The 20,798-nt window shown below is 40.8% G+C and overlaps 1 protein-coding gene across 1 annotated transcript in view; it reads right to left on the bottom strand.

Moving 5' to 3' along the window:
- Nucleotides 1–478: 478 nt before the first annotated feature.
- Nucleotides 479–20,798, bottom strand: part of LOC138769979 (BAR/IMD domain-containing adapter protein 2-like) — a 97,950-nt gene continuing 77,630 nt past the window's right edge. Inside the window, exons 7-14 of the mRNA XM_069948784.1 lie at nucleotides 16,715–16,867; nucleotides 15,999–16,208; nucleotides 14,902–15,139; nucleotides 13,058–13,259; nucleotides 9,354–9,425; nucleotides 8,461–8,632; nucleotides 7,407–7,447; nucleotides 479–4,777 (exon numbers count right to left, since the gene is read on the bottom strand). Of these exons, the coding sequence (XP_069804885.1) occupies nucleotides 4,705–4,777; nucleotides 7,407–7,447; nucleotides 8,461–8,632; nucleotides 9,354–9,425; nucleotides 13,058–13,259; nucleotides 14,902–15,139; nucleotides 15,999–16,208; nucleotides 16,715–16,867 (1,161 nt within the window). The 3' untranslated portion in view covers nucleotides 479–4,704. The remainder of the gene's footprint in view (nucleotides 4,778–7,406; nucleotides 7,448–8,460; nucleotides 8,633–9,353; nucleotides 9,426–13,057; nucleotides 13,260–14,901; nucleotides 15,140–15,998; nucleotides 16,209–16,714; nucleotides 16,868–20,798) is intronic.

Below are 20,798 nucleotides of genomic sequence, written 5' to 3' on the forward strand. Positions count from 1 at the left end.
ATCTCCGTCACCGTACACACGTGCGGCATGCCCCCAACTGAAGCCTACGCGTTTCGGCTGCTACACCGCAGCCTTAATCATGGCTGATTAAGCCATGATTAAGGCTGCGGTGTAGCAGCCGAAACGCGTAGGCTTCAGTTGGGGGCATGCCGCACGTGTGTACGGTGACGGAGATACAATAAACAACGCACTTGATTCCACCTTGCCGGGAGCTGGACTCGTTTCTTTTCCGCATCTACTCAGGACACCTGTTGGAGTGTGAGCCCGTGCTGTGAAGCTCGGTGGATGGGGTAAGCTGGCTTTTTTCCGTTCATGTTGTGTCAGTAAGACTTATTCATACAGGCTCCAGCTAGAGTTGCCATACATTGATATCACTCAGCCATGACAAAACACAGTGGTCTGGGTTAATACAATATCTATTTGCTCAGTTAGTGAAATATTTCAACATAATACAATGTATGTTACAATGTTACATTATGTTGCAACAAGCTGAACAAAGTCATTGATGAGTCAACACAAAGTCACAATGTTTAAATGATTTATTATTATCGCTAAGAAAAGCAATGGCTGTGGTGTTCTCATTATGGGAAAGATCATTTACTGACATTGAGCCACACACTACTTGGAGCAATATGCATGATAATATCCAGACTGGCTAAAAATTAAAATTAACAGGAATTATTACAGCCTACAAATGTTCCTGCCATGAAAATAAAATTTCTTGTCATTCACAGACTTTATCATTTTTACATTGTCCATTAGCGACCCTACTCATAATTTAATTCATCTAAACTTTTTTTTAATTAAAAATGGCTTCAAATAAAATTGTTATACTGAGGCTATGTTCACACACCGGACAGCGGCTGTTTTTTTTGGCATTCATTTGGCTGTTGTTGCATTAAGAACTTTATTGAAATCAATGTACAATGCCGGAAATATTTGACATGTCATTTATTTCAACAGCTGTAGCAAACAGCAGCCGTTGTTCAACAATGGCCATTGTTTGCATTGACTTCAATGCAATACATTTCACTATGAAAAGACGGCCGTTGTTTTAATTAAAATCAACTCCTTTTTTTGTCATAAAAAGCACGGTGTGTGAACATAGCCTATATCTGGAAATCCAATTGTGCATTCAGAAAGGAAAACGTACTTTACATATATATGTTCACCTAGTAACACGTAACACACAACACAATAGAGTCTCTTAAAGGGGTATTCCACATGTTAAAGGGATAAAATACATGTAGAATCATCCTTCCTCCTAGAAACTAACAATTCATTCTTTACATTTCATTACATTTTTTGTCTCCTTCCCCCATTCCTTAGTCAACTGCTTTATGCTGAAAACAAAGAAAACTGTTTGTGAGCTGTTCTCTCGGTCTCCCTCTTCTTCCCCCTACCTTCCAAGATGGCTCATGTTTCTGGATTGTTTTTGCACTCTATAAGGCCAGGAGGGTTAATCACAGTGAGGTCAAGTAAGTAAATTAGATTAACTCTCTGGCAATACACACAGCAGAGACAGATGGCCAGGAAAAGTGTTTACATGATCCGTCTTGGAGGGAAGGAGAACTGAGTGAAAATCTCAGACACAGTTTTCTGTGTCTTCAGCAGAAAGCAGCAGGCTCAGAGCTGGGGAAAAGAGACAGAAAAGGTAATGACAAGTAGGGAATCATTTGTTTATTTCCAGGAGGGAGGATTATGCAAGATGACTTTTACCATGGAGTGGAATATCCCTTTAAGTAGGATTTTTCATTAGGTTCAAGGGTTCAGTACATACAGTATAGACATAACAAATGTTATGTGTGGAAAAAATATATTAAAGAAAAAGAAATATTTTCCTAAAAATGCTGGGCTATTTACATAAGGCCCTGCTTAAATTTATAAATCTGCCTAAAAATATTTTTTGGTAAAACAGGTCAGGGGGATATGTGAACCCTACCAGTTGTACTTACATTGGACAAGTTAGGAGACTTAATAGTAGTTTCACCTTTTCATTTACTAGTAATAATATATTCTACAGGACCCTGGTGCTAATATTTTTTAAGTGTTTTTTGATAATGAAGACTATTTTCATCTAATAAATGAACATATATTGGTAAATAAAGTTATTTTGTTACCCTTCTGTGGGTTTTGCTGCTTTCCTTTTGCTTCTAATGGGGGGGGGGGGTTCTGTCAGTGTAGTGGGCAGGGTTATAGTCAAGAAATTGATTTTAGTGGGAGAAAAATACAGTTGGCTGAATTCCTGGATAGCATGCACAGCAGGAACAGAAAGTCTTTTACGGTATGTATACAAGGCAGGAAGTGAGATAGGAAAGACATCAGAGACAGTGTGCATCAGAAGCAGAAGGAGCCCATGAAAGACTCCAGAAAGGTAGTAAAACAACTTTATTTACTGATACTGTGTATGTTCAGTTATAAGTTGAAACATGTTTACATTATTGAAATACCATTTTAAAAATGTTGTCTGCTTTGGACAATCCCTTTTTATGTTAGATTGGTCGCCCAACAATCAGCTGTACACAGGTTGTCCCTTCAATAGATTCCCTAGTGATCATTTGTGTTTAGTGAAGGAATCTGACCCTAAGTATTCAAATTTCCCTGCAGCGCCACCACAGGAGAAATGAAGTATTACAAAGTTCCTGATACAATCAATAAACTGTCCATGTAATGTATGAACATGTTGGGTCCACCAAAGCAATATACGTGAGCCAACACCTTTCAGAATTTCCTTATACATATTTCTTTAAACTTTCCTAATATGTTTTTTTTCTCTCTTTACTGGTCTTTCCAAATTAAAGTATACATCACATTACGTTCTCTCATCAAGGAAGTTAATAAACTCTCCCATCATATAGAGAAACCATGAGCACATAACATTTACCATCTTACACTTTCCATATGCCTTCAAAGAACACTTCAATATATTCAGTAGGGCAGGATGATGATATGTAAATCCATGTAGTCAACATCAAACAGCATCTATAGGCCTGATGATGTTGTATGGATGTAGATATTAACCTAATTTCTAAAAAGAAAACAATGGGAATATGAGTTGACCCAATGTGTATATGGTTCTTTAGATGTGGTTTTCATCTCCAAGCCCTATGACAGCATATACACTGTCAATGTTGACCACAAAGAACTACTGGAGCTAGTATTTACACAGAGCCCCACATTGTCCTTTCTTGCCTTAATTTTAAAGAGCTTAGATTAGAGATGAGCGCAACTTGAGTCCGCTCGAGTCCAATTGTTTGGCATTTAGAAACTGTACTGGTGGCTGAAGACGTTGGATGGTTGGTTACACGAAGCGATTATCGGCCATATTCGGCCAATACCGACCATTACGGCCCATAATCGCTTGGTGTAATAGAAGACTACGATCAGCTGACATACACGATGTTGGCTGATCGTTGCTGCGATATGCTGCCTTTGCTCCGTTTAATAGGCCCGCCACTATCTTCTGAGGGGTGTCTGGACGATCTAGTGATCACCCAGGCAGCCCCCCTACGCCCCCACCCCGGACTCTTACTCGCATGTAATAGCACCGGCAGCAAGCAGGAAACAAGGAGCAGGCGAGCGCTGACCTAACAGATCAGCACTCGCTTGCTCCTCTAAATTGCCCCGTGTAATTGGGGTTTTAGATAGAGCCCGTGGCTGTATGTTTTCCTGAACTCCCTAGGTCTGCATCCAACTGCCGAACAATCAGACTTGAGCATGCTTGAGTTGCGCTGATCTTCCACTTCACACCTGGGTGTTACTTTGAGATGTATAACTAATCATACCACTTCTTCTTCAATATCTACTTCCATATATGTTTATGAATCCAGCCCTGTTAACTATTTCACCTCCATTGCACTTCATTCTACTTGGCCTTCCCTCAATGACCGTACATTCTTCTTCATCCATTTTTCAACTTTCCTTTGCTTTCTATGGACTTCACGTCTCTTAAATATAAGTTTGTCCTCTGTTAACTTATGTCGTTGAAAGGTTATAGTGTGACTCAAGTATTGCAAGCTAAATGAAAATTTATATTTGTATGTTACAGATGTATTTATAATTGGATTTTCAGCTTTTACAGATAGTATGAAAGCCCTTAGTGTAGCTGAAGGCATAAAAAAAAGAACAAAGGCAGAGAGAGTGACCATTCCATCTTCTTCTCCAAGGTGATCATTAATTCTGCAGTCTATTGCTTCTTTATATGACTGCATTCTGTTGAGCCTTGTACCGTAGCCATGCCTTCACAATGTTAACTCACCCAAGTGCCCATACTCACGTGTTTTATCATTCTCTTATAAATAACCTTTATCATTTCCAAGCCACATTGTTATATTTTATCATGAAGCAAGAATGTGCATGGCTAATTCACTCTCTGTACATATGATCAGAGAAGGTCACCTTTTATATAACACTGCTGAGGTCACGAACACTTTCAGCTGATTGTGTGTATTCACAGAAATGCGTGCCGCCATGCATCCAACAATAAAGTCAACGCAGACGTTGCAGGGAAATTTCTAACGTCAACTGTAAACAGAATACTTCCAGAGTTAGTTATAGTGTTTGCTGGTTTCAGAAAAAGCCACGTATCACAGTTTTTTTTTTCTTTTACATTAGGCCTTTTCAGTCTAAGGAACAGATATGAAGAAATAGTTGTCTTCTGTAGACTATTCATGAAGCAGCATCTTCTTGAAGGACATCTCAAGGTCACTGGATGACAGGCGCTGAACGATCATTAGTAACTGTTCGCTTCAGTTTAACATGAGCAAAGGGGTTCGTCCTTGGAAAAATAAACATAAGAGTTTAAGTATAGGTTCCAAAGGGAAAACATGGCATTTAAAGGGAGTCTGACAGCTGTAGATCATTTTCAGAGCTCAAAGTCAAAGAGGATCCTGAAAGCCGGGCCTATTACAGGATATACTCATGTACTTTAGTGGAACAGCCAACTCTGGGCAGTCTCGAAAGGAAGACAGTGTTCATTAGTGAGCTGGAGACTACATAGCACTCATTGCCTACATATACGATATTAACACCCCCCCCCCCAAAAAAAAAAATAATAATTAAAAATCTCAGAAGGTGTACTTACAAGGCATGGAAATGCAGGAAGTGAGCGTCTTCTGTTCCTGCACAACCCCTCTACGTTCTGTTAAATCTGTCTGTCACTTTAAAAAACTTTTAACACGCCAAAAGTTTTAGTCACTTAAGGGCTTTTTACACAGGCAGATTATCAACAATGAGCACTGTTAGAAACGCTCCTGCAGCTGATAATCAGCCTGTGTGACGGTTATACCCATCAGCCAAGGACAGGGAAAAAGCCGGAGCCTTTACATTTAAATATATTGTTGCCGGCCACACATCGTCCTGTGTAAACATGTGCGGCCAGCAACAATTAAAGAAAACTGACAGAACAAATTAGTATATAGCTCTGCTGTCAGTTTAAAGATCTCAGACAGCAGACTATACTTACATTCACGCTGCTTGCGATCTGGCAAGTCTCCTCCAGAATTAACAACCGGAGGAGGCGGGGCCTGAAGATTCAGCGGACGACCAGACTGGAGGAGATGTGCTGGATCACAAGCATATACTTATCTATGCTGTCAGTTTCCCGGGCTGCGTGAACGATACAAAAATCCTACGTACCTAGCATGTTTTTTCCCCGGCTTTATATATCAGTCAGGACTGAACACCCAGACTGAACAGACTTAAGATGTGTCAAATATTTTTAAAGTGACAGTGCCCATTTTCTCCAAGTTTTCTCCTCAATGTATATAAAATCTACTTCAATAAAATTAGTTCTAAGATCAGATTTACAGCACCACCTAAGGAGCTATTCTGTAAAGCATGAACACACTAAATAAGCACTAAATGCTACATGGATACAGTGGTATAGTGTACCCATTTGCTATATTAATACTATTTCCTGCCTATGGCTATATTCACACAATGTATAAGACCGGCCATGCTGCAGTACCGGCCGGATGAGTTCTAGGGCCGCAGAGTTCTGATGCGGGTGCATCCGTCCGTGCCCGCATCAGAGCTCTCCACTGCACACTATGGAGCGTGCGTCCAGAGCCGCTCGCTCCATAGTGTGCACTGACAGGGTTTTCTGTGGCCGCTATTCACTGAATAGCGGCAGCAGAAAACTGACATGTCAGTTTTCTACGGCGCCATGAGAGATCCCGGCCGTAGCGTATACTATGGATATACGCTCCGGCCGGAATTCCATAGAAGGCAGGGCAACATTTATTTTCGTAAAAAGTATGTCCGTTTTTGCCTATTGCAACAACAGCTGTAATTTTACGAAAATATAAGTTATGTGAAAATAGCCTATCAGTGTTTAATGGTGCTGCAATACCTTTTGGTGTAAAATATGAGCAGAGGGAGTTCCCTGGCTCAGACACACAAAAATCAAATGTTATATGTAGAGATACCGGTCAGTACATGTTTTATTCCCATACAGTTCTATCACGGGGAAAAATAAGCATTATACAATTGCTACTTATATCAATAGGTTGCACGGACATACAAGATATTCTGGAGCAGGAAGCATTCTTTGCAACTTCTTGCTTTCTGGCTACTGGGGGGGGTCACCTCTGATGCTACTCACTCCATGACCTCTGCCAATTTTTATACCACAGACTATGGTACACTTAAAATACATTGGCATCACTTTGCAGTTATCTTACATTTGCTTTTTCTATTCACTAATACAAAATTATATGTGAATATAGTGGGCAGCACTGTTTCTTTTATAAATACAGTGGCACCTTGGTTTAAGAGTAACTTGGTTTAAGAGTGTTTTGGTTTAAGTGCTCACAGTTTTTCAAAATTGTGACTTGGTTTAGGAGCATTGTTTTGGTTTAAGAGCTCCCTGTACTGGGTGGGAGCGCGAGTGGGGGAGGGGATGGTCTGCATAGCGTGCTCTACAGCCCAGTACTCTGACCCAGGAAGTTTCCCTCACCTTCCAAATCATAGCAGATCCACTTCAGGCTGGGGCTTACATCAGGGAACAGGACTGTGAGGTAATCTCTCCATAGCTGTAACCCCTCTCTCCCCGGACAGAGAGTGCTGCATGTATGTGCCCACATATGTCCTGCTCATTCCTTCATGCTCCCTGCAGTCTCTGTCAGCCCTTGTGTCTCCCATCCTCTCCATTACTGTACAGTAACTTATAATATCACATATTCTGCTGTTTCTGAATGTTTGTTTCATCTGTTTTATGTGTTATTCAAAATAATAAATCATTATTTTTGGGGTATGGAACCAATTGTCTGCATTTCTATGATTTCTTATGGAAAAATTAGCTTTGGTATAAGAGTAGATTTGGATTACAAGCGCGGTCCCGGAACGAATTATGCTCGTAATCCAAGGCACCACTGTATCTCTGTATTTGAAGAGTTTCTTTTTACCTTGAAGGAGATCCTGCTGGGCTTCCAAATTCATTTGCTAACTGCAAAACAAAATATTAGTATCAATGGATTGCTATATGGTATGAAGACACAAGGATATGTTCTTAAGAGGTACAGTATAACTACTATACACTTAGTGGCCAAACTCAACAAACACCTCCTTAACCTGGTCTTGTCCTTATTTAAATGCTTGACCGTAACAGCCTGACCCATGGTGTAAGCTTTTACATAGCTCGATAATCATCAATCGGCAATGATAGATTATTTTTTTGTCAAAATTGAAGTCAGCGATCGGTTGACGAACAAGCATTTTCTTTCTCGATGACAGATTGCTTCCTCTATTACATGGAGTGATATCTATCTGATTTGCCACATAATCCCTTCATGTAATAGGGATTATCAAGGCTTAAAAACTATGTTCATTTTCTTCCACCAACCTATCCTGTACTCAGTTTAGGTGTGGTTTTGCAGCTCTACCCCATTGAAATAAAAGGAGCTGAATTGCAATACCATACACAACCTGGGATAGTGATGGCGCTGTTTTTGCCAAGAAAGTAGCAATGCTTTTTCTAATGCTGGATAACCCCTTTAGGACCATTAGTATAAGGGGTAGTAGAAAGAACAGGCACAGTGCCTTATCGGGTAATAGGCCAGAGATTGGTATTACAATACAGAGCTTAATGAGCTCTGCTCACGTGAATGGGTTGTGCCAACCACCAATCTGCATATGTAGTAACCACAAGACAGTTGCAGCAACGAGGCCAATACCGCACACCAAAAGGGCCCAGGCTAATGCCAATGTAAACATAAAAAACACCTGTGCTAAGGTTTTATTTATGTTTACATTACCCTTTAAGACCATGTCATGCAAATTTCTGTGATATGTTTTAATCAAACCTCTAATAAAGTACAGCCTGGACATGGCCAAATGTGCATGTATTCCTGTGATGGTGGAAACTTCTCCACCACCAGAAGAGAAAACAACAGCAAAATCGACCTGGCATATCCTTTTGTCCTCTGAATAGATTAGAAAAGCCATCCATAGACAACTTACTTGCACCAGGTCAGGGCTGATCATGCTATACGGGCGCTGTCGGAAGGTGCTTGTGCGAGGTGAGGGTGTATATCTAATTGCTTCTATTCGAATACTGTCAGTTTCAGGAATGGAAACGCCAACTTTATCCAGGTTCCCAGTGCTGCTACTGTTTAATTTACTAAGCGGAAAACTGCCAGAAAAAGTGAAAAAGAGTAAATGTAACAATCACTAAAAAAATAGTAAAAAACAATGGCCATCTATTTGGTGACCGCTGCTGTCAAAATGTAAATATAATGTCTTAGTTACTTAGATACTGCAGGATTTTCTATGAACATCACAACTTAACCAAAAGGCTGAGGTCTTAAAAGTGGCATTCAGCTACAGTACATCAGGTGAAGATTCAATGCAGTATCTGTATCTTACTTGATACTGAGATGGAACAGGTCTGCTATACATAAGGGGCTTTAGACCGACTTTTTGTTGGCAGCCTGGGGACACTTGATATCATCAGATAGTTTAAAGGGTTAAGGTGCAAAGTTCCCTTAAAGTGGTGACTCAGTGGGCACCCAAAACAGGCATGAGAGACTCATTAGATAAGTAGGGTGCAATCGTACATGAACTGCTTTAAACAAATTGGGAGAGATTTATCAAACTGGTGTAAAGTAGAATTGTCTTAGTTGCCCCTAGCAACCAATCAGATTCCACTTTTCATTCCTCACAGATTCTTTGAAAAATGAAAGGTGGAATCTGATTGGTTGCTAGGGGCAACTGAGCCAGTTTCACTTTACACCATGTTTGATAAATCTCCCCCATACAGTTCTAGACAGAAAACTACTGAATATGTGTTTATATAGTTTTTTAACCCTCAAAGTGGGATTTGAATGAAAGAAATTCCAACAAAAATGTCTTACTTTGAGCCATGTTTATCTGTATTATCGGCTGGTGGAAGAGGACGAGTGTAAGAGAACGGGAACCATCCTTTCCTATAAAACAAAATGAACGTGATCCCTAATGATTTACACACACACACACAATAGACTTCTTGGACACACACATGAATTACCATATTAGTTTTACCTTTAAACCTCATGGTGATAATTAAAATCCCATCAATTATAACTGTTTATAGGGCAGAGCCTTACTACTGAGCTGCAGAGCCTTGGTGTGCTGCCATAGATGTAATATGTATACAGATATTTCCCTATAGATGCAATACCTGTAGAAGATACCTCTGTACTTACTGCATTCTGCAAAATAACTGAGATTTCGATCAGATCCAGTGTACTTACTACAGTGTAGTGTTTACTAACTACATACCATGTTTGTCTTTTATGGGACCCAATCTGACTTGTTACAATACCAGGAATGCAATTTTAGGTGTGTTCCACTAGAGGGCATAAATGCATTATTTTATATACAGGAGCTGCTGGAAACAGGTCATTCTGTTATAGCAAATATATGTAAGCTAATACTAATAATATAACTTTTTTGATTTGTGATGTTATGCCCTCATTTGTGCATTCCGTTCCTGCATTTAGGAGGGTGTTGTGTAAGGCCATATAAAGTACAATAAGGCCGGGTTTCACACTTCGTAAAAAACACGGCCGTAATTTATTACACCGGCCAAAAGTGCCGTGGGACGTTGTTATAAAATACAGCCGTGTTTTTTACGTAGTGTGAACATAGCCTAAAAGTGCTTATCGCTTCTGGAAATGGCCCTAGGAGCTGCAAATGAGGTGCTTATCCCTTAGATAGTCCATCACCATCACACATGAGTAGGATTTAAGATGCTCACCTCCCACTTACTATTTACCAGTCACAGCATCACTCCTAGTGCCCCTAAATGGCAATTATAATGCATCAATAAAAATATGATATCATAAAAATGGCGGAGAAGATGACATTATTAAAGATAGTAGGTAGCATTCCCTGCCCTACATATAACACCTGGTTAGATTCTTCTAACCTATTGTTGCTTTCCCTTTAATGTTCTTGCTTACTTACTTTTTTGTTTTGTTTTTTATCACAGTTCACTAAATTAAACTCTGCACCAAATAAGCTACATGGGATCTAGCCAAAATGACATGTAAAACAATATTCGGGAAAGTGGCGGCACAGAAGTGGATCAGAGCATGTAATGAGAACAGCAAGAGAACAGCAATACCTGCACAATAGCAACAAAGACCAAAAAAAGCTGAATTTATACTGCAGTACTTTAGTTAAATGTTTGACAAAGACAGTGCTTAGCTCATAAAGTGGGAATAAACAAGTTAACCCCTAAGAAGGTGCTGCCAGGGTACAACAAGTCTACATGGTGCTTGGTAGGCCACAGTCTGCAGTCACTATGTACTGTACATCAGGTACTGGAACATTGTAAGGGAAATCACACAGATCTGTAACTTTCTGCTGTTCTGCTGTGTTACTGGAATCCTTCCCACTGGTAAGGCATTGCGGGTATTGTGGGTGTTGCTATTCACACAGATCTCATAAATAGTGTATTTGTGTATGTTCCTAGAAATTAAAATAAATGTCTAATGTATTATGTTTAAACTTCTTTCTATTTTTTAAGATCTCGGCTTTCTGTAAGTAAAGGGAAACATTCTTGTCGACATTCAATATAATAAATTTCACAGACTCAGGGCCCTATTACACAGTAACGATAATCGGCAGGATCAGCCCCATTTGGCCCGATTCGGCCGATTATCGTTCGGTGAAATAGAGAGAACGATCAGCAGATCATCGGCTGATCGTTCATTTAGGGCCAGACCTAAAATCAGAGTTCCCCCACCGCGCATCGCTACGGTTGAATAGCGGTGCGCGACGGGCGACCGACGATTTGACAAGCAGCAGCAGCAGCATACATTACCTGTCCAGGCTTCTTCTCCGCTCTGTCTTCATCCCCGGATAAGTGTGGCCTATCAGCTGACCGGCCATTCTGAAGATAGAGCGCGCGGGACCCGGGGAGGAAGACAGCGCGGAGAAGAAGCCTGGACAGGTAATGTATGCTGCTGCAAGGGCTGCAAGGACATCGGTAACGATGTCCTTGCAGCCCTTGCTCAACGATCATCGGGCTGTGGAATAGGCCCAGTAAACGAGTGGCGATCTAGCAGATCGACGCTCGTTTACATCGTTGATCGGGCCCTCCTTGGCCCGTGGAATAGGACCCTAAGATAAAATTGTCTGAGCAACCCTATCAGGCTGTACCATTAGCAAGTTTTTTACATGAATAGACTGGGGTGGTCCTTTTTTAAAACTGCGGCCCGGCATCCCACTTCACGCTGGGGGCTGGCGGGCCCACCTCCAGTGCTTCAGGCCGGGCCAGTGCCCGGGAACACGTGAGCGGGAACTGGGCCGTGATTCAAAAAAAGGACCACAATACCAGCATCTCCGCGCATGTACTAGTCTATTCATGTAAAAAAACTTAATGCGATGTACCTGATGGTACATTCGCTTTAACCACACTGTAGTAATCAGGACAAAATGGAGATTTCTGCAGCTTCTGCTTGCTGACGTTTGACTTACTGGATCCAATTGCATTCACCTTCAGTCGTGTCCACACAACAGAGGGAGCCCCCATTATGGTATAAATGGGCTGCCTATACATCTTTTTTTTGCCATCAAGAACAGAAAGGTCAGTTCTTTGTCTTCCACTGCACACAGTTCCTATGACTCTTGGAACAACTTCCTGGCACTTTGTTTGCGGACAACAAGAGGTCAGCAAGTTGGCCCAAAAGTTATGGAACTTGTAAATGATATTAGCAGCAGTAGTTTGGAACTTTTGCAACTTTATTGGAAGTTCATGTTGTTGTCCATTGACAGCAAGCAATTATGTTGGAACATTGAAACCATTGAATATCGGAAACAAGCTGAACTTTTTTACATTTAAGCAAAACCAGAAAATTGAGGGGAAACTGATATTAAATTAAAGCGACTCCATACCCACGATCTGACCCCCCCAAACCACTTGTACCTTCAAATAGCTGCTTTTAATCCAAGATCTGTCCTGGGGTCCGTTCGGCACAGGATGCAGTTATTGTCATAAAAACAACTTTTAATCCTGCAGCGCTGTGTCTAACGTCCGGGGCTTACATTTGTATATGCATTAGGCTGGCACAACCTCTCTGTCCTTCCTCCCCACCCTCCTCATCATTAGGAATACTCCAGGCAGATTGCTTCCTATTCCCCACCTGTGGCAGCACGGCACATGGGTTGGATCGTTAATACACCTGTGCAAAGCTCAAACAGCAGTAAATGTTCCTGGATCATTCCTAATAATGAGGAGGGTGGGCAGGAAGGACGGAGAGGGTGTGCCAGCCTAATGCATATACAAATGTAAGCCCCGGCCGTGAGACACAGCGCTGCAGGATTAAAAGTTGTTTTTATGACAATAACTGCATCCCCTGCCGAACGGACCCCAGGACAGATCTTGGATTAAAAACAGCTATCTGAAGGTACAAGTGGTTTGGGGGGGACAGATTGTGGGTACAGAGTCGCTTTAAAGAGGATCTTAAAGGGGACGTGAGTTTTGAGCTACCAACACTGCTGAAAGTGCATAAAGTCAAGGGGAGGGGAGAAAAACCATGGCTAAGCATCAGTCATCCTATGTACTACTTACATTTTGGTGGATTCATTCTCTCCATAATGCCAGCCATCTCTGGCCTCTGGTACCAACAAAAGGATAATGTCACCCTCTTGGAAGTTGAGTAAAGTGCTGTTCTCTGTTGCAGTATGAGAAAAAACAGCCTGGACTCTGCGTCGTTCCACTCGAGGAGGCAAAACAGACAGGGGACTGATCCGAGGCAGGGTTTTATTTTCAACTACAGGTAGTAAAAAGAAGATTCTTTGAAATACGAGTCCATTGGCGAGTTCTATGAAAACTGGTACATACCTGGATGTGTGTTATGTGATGTTACTAAGATTTATTTACCAATGTATTTGATCATATAAATGCTGCAGAAGACACAATACCAGCCATGTACAGAAAACATTCATGTCATGACCTCTGCAGACACACTGGTTCGTGATGTGTCATGGAAAGAATACAAGCTGCCATACAGCCTGTATTATGCTGTTGGTGTTTCAGCATATCAATAGGACCTATCACTAGCCAGCTCTGTACCACCACTAGAAAAAATTTAGTAATGGAACTACATTTCTGACACATACTCAAATACAGCAAATCTGTTCATAGGTGCTAATGTATACCACAACAGTAGCCTTTTGGCATATGAGTGAAACAGGTGTAACTTAGGCATTAGACCAGGGACATTAGGAAGTTCCTGGCCTAATGCAAGCTCTGTAAGGCCCTGTACACACATGTCCAGCAATGTGGAGCCTTCCCAGGTACAATAAGTTGGATTTGGGATGATTGTGATGAATCTAAAAATGCCACATCCAACATAAACCATCTCAGCACAACTGGCTAGTAAAGGGTCGGATAAATTATGCAGATTATCGCTCTGTGTAATGAAAACAACAATCAGCCGAAGAGCCGATCAGTCGCCGCTGAGGCTTCTGTAAATGTGACAAGACACTCAGCCAATCCCTAAGCGTGGTGCTGTCCCCTCTCGCCCAGAGATTAGCTGAGCAGCCTTTCAATGTATAGACGGCTTTAGAAGAGCCAGCGGCAGCTGTGGAGAGTGAGGAAAGCTCAGAACAGGCAGGAGGATACTGGGGGAACCTGGAGAGGTAAGTATAATGTTTGGTATTTTACACTTTTAAACACTTTTAACAGCAAGGGCTGCACGATCATCGAGCTGTGTATACAGCTGTGTAGGCTCAGTATACGAGTGCTGATCCAGCAAATCAGCGCTCGCTTATGCAGTGCATTGGGCCGTGTAATACGATATGATTGTAATAGCTAGAAGACTGTCACCTCTAAACTCTTTATACCTATGTCCCTTGTTCACTCAACATGCGCTGGCATTTTTTTTGTTTTCTTGTATAGAGAGGAACAGTTAACTAGTTTTTATAAGTCAAGGGGATGGAGCCATAAAATGTGATGCACCCAGTTTTTTTTATTTTGTACAATGTCAGCCATATGTAACTGTATGGCAAATAGTTGCATATGTTGGAGATAAATATTCAGCATGTAATATTGTTTTACAGGAAATAGCAGTCATATGCCACTGTTTGCAGTAATGATCAAAGGTGCCTTAATTGCCTGGAAAAGTCCAAGATGACAGTCTGAGGTCTCCTAGGACTACATCTTTCTTTTCCGAACAACCAGGACTTATTTAGCCAGAGTGAACTAATCAATGGCCAATTCATTGGATTTGGTTTCAGCCAAGGGTACTGTAGTTTCCTTCACCTCTGGTTATACACAGTATATCACTACTTATGCATCATTTGTAAAGTACATCATTTGTGGTACAGTTTTAAAAGTCAATAAATCTATTACTCATCCATGGTTGTCCAGAGCTGCTCAGTCCATAGTATACTAAGTAATATAGTGCTCACCTAACGTTGCCAATCGATTTTCAGAGGCTGGTTTGCGTGGTATTGGTAAAGTACATGAATACAATTCATTTGCCTTAGGGGTTGGAGGCGTAACTGAAGTTGGTGTTGCTGGATGTGGTGGAACGACTTGATTGGTTGGTATTGGGTCTAAATGAATTGGGTTTCCGATGTCGCGTGGTCCTTTTGTTCGATGACTCTCTCCATTGGGTAATGGAAGAACCTCTTGTACAGACATCCGCTGTAAACGAAATATAAAATAATTATCAACAAAGTCTAGGACAGTTGTATTTTATGTGTACACTGTATCATGACAACTGAGAAATAGTGAGAAAAATCTGCCATGTGATCTGATGAGATTATCCATCCTTTATCTAAAAAGGTTTTTCCTAGCAAAACACATTGAACAGTGAGTAGCCAATGTCTGGCAACCCTCACGATAAGCACCCCACTGATCAGAGTTGTCGTGTGGATAGCGTATCAGTTTTGGCCGGAAAACCCCATTAAAGGGGTATTCCCATCTCAACTAACAAACCTGTAGGACTTGTAGGTAAAATTAATATTTTTGCATATGCATTCATTTAACAATTCATTTCATTTTGCTGCTCTTTTCATCACCCTTTTAAAAGCTTGTTGTCTAGGTTACAGACCACCACTCTGCTGTAAAAATAGTGGTCTGACCAAACCAAAAACTGAATTAAAGAGACATTTCCATTTAATACAGTGATAGAATATTATTAGGCCCCTATTACACACAATGCTTTTCTGGGGGAAGCGAGCACCGACCTGTCCCCCTCGTTCCCTGTCCGCTGCCTGTGCTATTGCATGCAATGAAAGCAAGCGGGGAGCAGCAGGAAGGGCTGCCCGGTTGATCTAAGGATCTAAGGCTGCCCATTAAAGTATGCTGCTGCCAAGCAGCATATCCTCCCTGACATGATTAAGATTTTACAGCATGTTAAAAGACCACAATCACAAGGAAACCGGAACTTAGTCTCTATAACCATATATAAGAGCCTTAGCAACTGGCTGATGTTTTGTCTGTCCTTACTTAACTTCAAATAACAAACAGTTATGCAGAATAAAATTTAGAAGACACTTACATGATTCATAGACAGCCCTCCCCCGAGAAGAGGTGCAAGTTCAGGAGGAACATCTAGTGGTTTGGTGCTTGGCATTGGATCTGAGATGACCGGCTCAGTAGAAGCATTAGCCGTTTGTTTCACAAGCATCAGGGCACGTTCTGGAAGCTTAGTGGGCTGGGTACATGACTGCTGCCATGATGGGAGCTTGGCACTTAACAATTCCTTTACCTTTTAAAACATCAAATAGATGAATTGCTTATTACAACACATAGATTATAATATGAATACTTAACATTTCTCAGTCGAAGAAAAAGGTATCCCCACGGTTCCAGAGTGATTGTCTCTAATTTTATGAAAGTGATGAGGGGTTCCCTTTAAATGAACCCACACAATCACATTGACCGTGCAATCCAGTTTGTGAGCAATATTGTATAGAACAGAAAGAGTGAAGTAGGCTAATAAAAACCTGCCTAATATTTTCTGGTTTAATGTTGAACCCTACTAACCCAAAACACAGAGGGCTGTCAATCCATGAGACCACCTACTGGATTATATTTATCAATCTTCTGATCCATTCTGGCTCTACAACCAGACAAGATTCTATGTTCGTGTGTCTGCTTCCGGGTGTTAGACCCCTACTGATCACATATTGATGACCTACCGCGAGTATAGGCTTTTAATGAAAAGAAGTGCCAGAAAATGTCATTAATCCCATTCATTGACATGTACTGTACCTTGCTGTGGTAGGCACTGAAGTGTTTGGATACAGCACACTGACGGTCCACCAAAAAAGAATACCTTCTCCGTTCCTCTGTAAGAGCCGCTTTATATCCTTCTGCCACAAACTTGTCCAGTTCACATTGTTTGGTGCTCATGATTTCAACATACTGCAAAACATTTAAAGAAAGTATTTATGTTACATGTTTGATAAATGATACGTATTCAGTGTCCCAGAGCCGCTGTGTCACTGCTGTTTCTGGCAAATATGTAGGTAGGTACTGTTGTCAAGTATGCTCTGGGATGAAGGTAACTATTTGCTCTCCCACCACTAGATGTCACTGTCTCCTATGTACTTATTTTCATAGCTAAAAGAGTTAGCTGTATACGTGATGATTATCTTAGTGTCTTTTTCTGTCTATGCCACTGTATTCTTCACTGATTCAGCCAATCCTTGAGCTGGGTACCTCACACCTGGCTGCCTGGGTTACTGCATGCACACATTACAACCTGAGATTAGAAATACAGCTATACCCCTGTGAGTGGTCTGTGACTGAACATGAACCAGTGGAAAATCTGCCAAATTCTCACAGGTAAAATCACAGCAGTATATTCATATCAAATTTGGAGCAGAACACTTCAGATTTAGTTGAACAAAATGTAAATGCTAAAATATTAGTAATTTTTTAATTTACAATTTTATTGCAGATTTGTTGCAGACTTTAAGGTCAATTGGGAAAATCTATAACAAATCTACCATGCATCTGTAGCATACACTATGTTGTGGTCTTGGTGAACCTTATTTTCAACTATTTTTCTGTTACCACAGAGTTTTTAGCCATTTTGTCCTTTAGGGTTTTTTTCTGCTCAAAATGAGGATTAAAAATATTGTGTGAGAACATTGACTGAAAGAGATTTCTGAAAATCTTGTTTAGTTTGAAATTATTTAATATACTGCAGAATTTCGATATGCAAATCTGCAGCATATGCAATCTGTGCACTAGCACTCAGGCCTTTGCTCACTCCCACCTGGCTTTTTTCAAAATAATGGGCATTAAGTAAGATGATGTGGGCACTACCAGCCATTTTTCGGTTTAGTGTTCTGCCATATTTACTAAAAGTGTGTGATACAAAATTTTCACGAAGAATGGACATGCTGTAGGCATATCCCTTAAAACCAAGATTTATTAAGCAAACCGTCATTTTTTTTAGATGTTTTCTATTGTAGAAATTGACTTCTAGTGTGGCGGGATGGTCGGGTTTTAGTTTTGTCCTCTGAAAAATCTGACACATTTGACAAATTGACACATTATTAAATTAGATGGGAAATAATATAAAATAAACTACGGCAGAATGGGAAAAAAGGACAACATCTTAGTTAAAGCGACTCTGTACCCACAATCTGACCCCCCAAACCACTTGTACCTTCAGATAGCTCCTTTTAATCCAAGATCTGTCCTGGGGTCCGTTCAGCTGGTGATGCAGTTATTGTCATAAAAATAACTTTTAATCCAGCAGCGCTGTGTCTAACGTTCCGGGGCTTACATTTGTATATGCATTAGGCTAGCACACCCTCTCTGTCCTTCCTTTCCACCCTCCTCAACATTTACTGCAGTTTGAGCTTTGCACAGGTGTATTAACGATCCAGCCCATGTTCATTATACAAACAGGTGGGGAATAGGGAGCAATCTGCCTGGAGCATTCCTAATGCTGAGGAGGGTGGGGAGGAAGGACAGAGAGGGTGTGCCAGCCTAATGCATATACAAATGTAAGCCCCGGCCGTTAGACACAGCGCTGCTGGATTAAAAGTTATTTTTATGACAATAACTGCATCCCCTGCTGAATGGACCCCAGGACAGATCTTGGATTAAAAGCAGCTATCTGAAGGTACAAGTGGTTTGGAGAGGTCAGATTGTGGGTACAGAGTCGCTTCAATGGGGCCCAGTATGTTAGGCTGTAGTATTATGTGCCAGAAACTTTTTTTTTTGGTGTGTGCTAAAATACAACCACATTTCAGCATAAATGGCCCAAAAGTCTCCTAAAAACAGTTGTGTTTTGGGCTATACCATTTGCTAAAAAATGGCTAAAAATATGGTCAAACAAAAGCTCATACATCTAAAAAATTTTTAGCCTGAAAAATGTCTGTTTAGTGGGATCAGTGTGGGAACAGCCTAACAGCAGACACACATTTTCTATAACAAATTACCAAAATCTTCCTCTAAATAAATCTAACCCCCACAGTGAGACTCAGTGTAAATGAATGTGCTGCTGTATATCTTATTCAACTTCTTTATTTCAAACTAAATAAGACCTCTGGTGCCACTTGACCAATGCATAGGTATCAGAAGGGATCTGCTTGCTGATAGATTTACTGATCAGAGGGGTCCTGGCATTTTTAAGAGGTCTGTCTAACATTACATGTTAATGATATAGAATAAATCTTCCTCTCCTGTTACTTCTGTTCTGCATAAAATCAATGGAAACATCCAGTAAAATGACATTTATTGCACAGTATACTTTTTTTTCCTGATAAAGTTGTAATATGATTGTTTTTTGTTTTTCAAATCGCACCATGCTCCCCTGGGCATAGTGTTTTTCTTTCCATATAGTTTTGACCAGGGACCAGAAAAGAAAATGAAAAATTCTTTTTTTTTTTTAACGCATGCAACTCAAGGATCAATTAATTTAAATACATTTTTTTGGTATTTTAAGTGCAAATACCAAAGATATATTGAGGTTTGAATTGGAGCTCCTCATTTTATGTATTTTATACCATAATCATAATAATATATATCACACACAAAACATACGTAAAGTAAAAGTTAAAAACCCAACAAAACGATTTAGAGGTGAACAGTTTAGTTGCTGGATTTATCTCTGAGTGCTCCCTGATAAAGATGTCAGAATGTCAGGGCAGACAGATCCCAGATTGTTTCCCCTCCACACTGATAACATTCTGACAATCGCTTATTTTGACCAGAGCTCCTGACCAGAACAATTCCTGCACATCTGGCGGACATGTCGCTCCTATCACAGCCTATTACAGCCCTATCACACTTTACCAAACATTACAGAAAGTCAGAAGACAGCTTGCTGAGTCAGAAGACGTCTATGAGGCCTCTCCAATAGACTGAAGCAGGATCTAATACGACATTCCTCAGCATGAGGGACAATCTACAGAGAAAGGGTTACAATGAGGTCTCTGGCCTCCTGATCTGTGATTCAATAAACAGGATGGCACCAAATCATTAAGCTGGGCTAGAGGAGGGGGCATCCTTACATTCTTTTTAAGAAACAGTAACTATTCATTGCCCCCTCCTTCTTCTCTGCCTCCAGCACCAGTCTCATCTTCCCTCCTAGTTCACCTCCCCCAGACCACTCTTCAACAAAACCCGGCCTCAAGTAGGCAAGCCATGATCCAAAAGTAATGGTTGCCATGACAACCCTGTTTACAAAGGGGATGCAGAGATAATGGCCGGGCCTTTCTAAATCACTGGAGCCAAATGTTGTTCCTCCCTCCAGCCCCCTACACGGCTGACATGCTAATGAAAAATGGACGGAGAGTGAGGCAAAAAGAGCTAGAAACACACACAATCAAAGGCCTGAGCTGGAGCATAAAGGAAAGCACTATTAATATGTGCTAACAATAACACCATGTTCATTTAGCCTCCATTTCTTCATGCATTCCAGCTGAGACCCAGGGCAAGTGGGTATCAGGGATCATATTTTACTATATGTCAAGTCTCCAGATTATTCATTTCTCTATACAGATGTTACGAACATCAACTTGATATTTAGCATACCATTGCAACTGACAGGTCAAAGTTTGCTGCAACATAGTGTGTAACATTTTAGGCTGGATCTATGTCTGCGTTGTGTAGGACGTTCATGTAGGATTAAACTGATATACCAAACTGATACAAACAGAACACCATTTCATTTACTCCATTTTATCTGTCACCATAGACTTCACAGTTTTAAATATATGTTTGCTATCCATTTCTTGAATTACTAGGGATCTCTTCAGAGAGACCCTTTGTGATCAACTTATTGTCAAGGGACCCTTCTAACAAGCGGAGTACCCCTATAAAGACGTACACG

This window comes from Dendropsophus ebraccatus, chromosome 12 (genome assembly GCF_027789765.1).
Source record: "Dendropsophus ebraccatus isolate aDenEbr1 chromosome 12, aDenEbr1.pat, whole genome shotgun sequence".
Taxonomy (NCBI): Eukaryota; Metazoa; Chordata; class Amphibia; order Anura; family Hylidae; genus Dendropsophus; species Dendropsophus ebraccatus.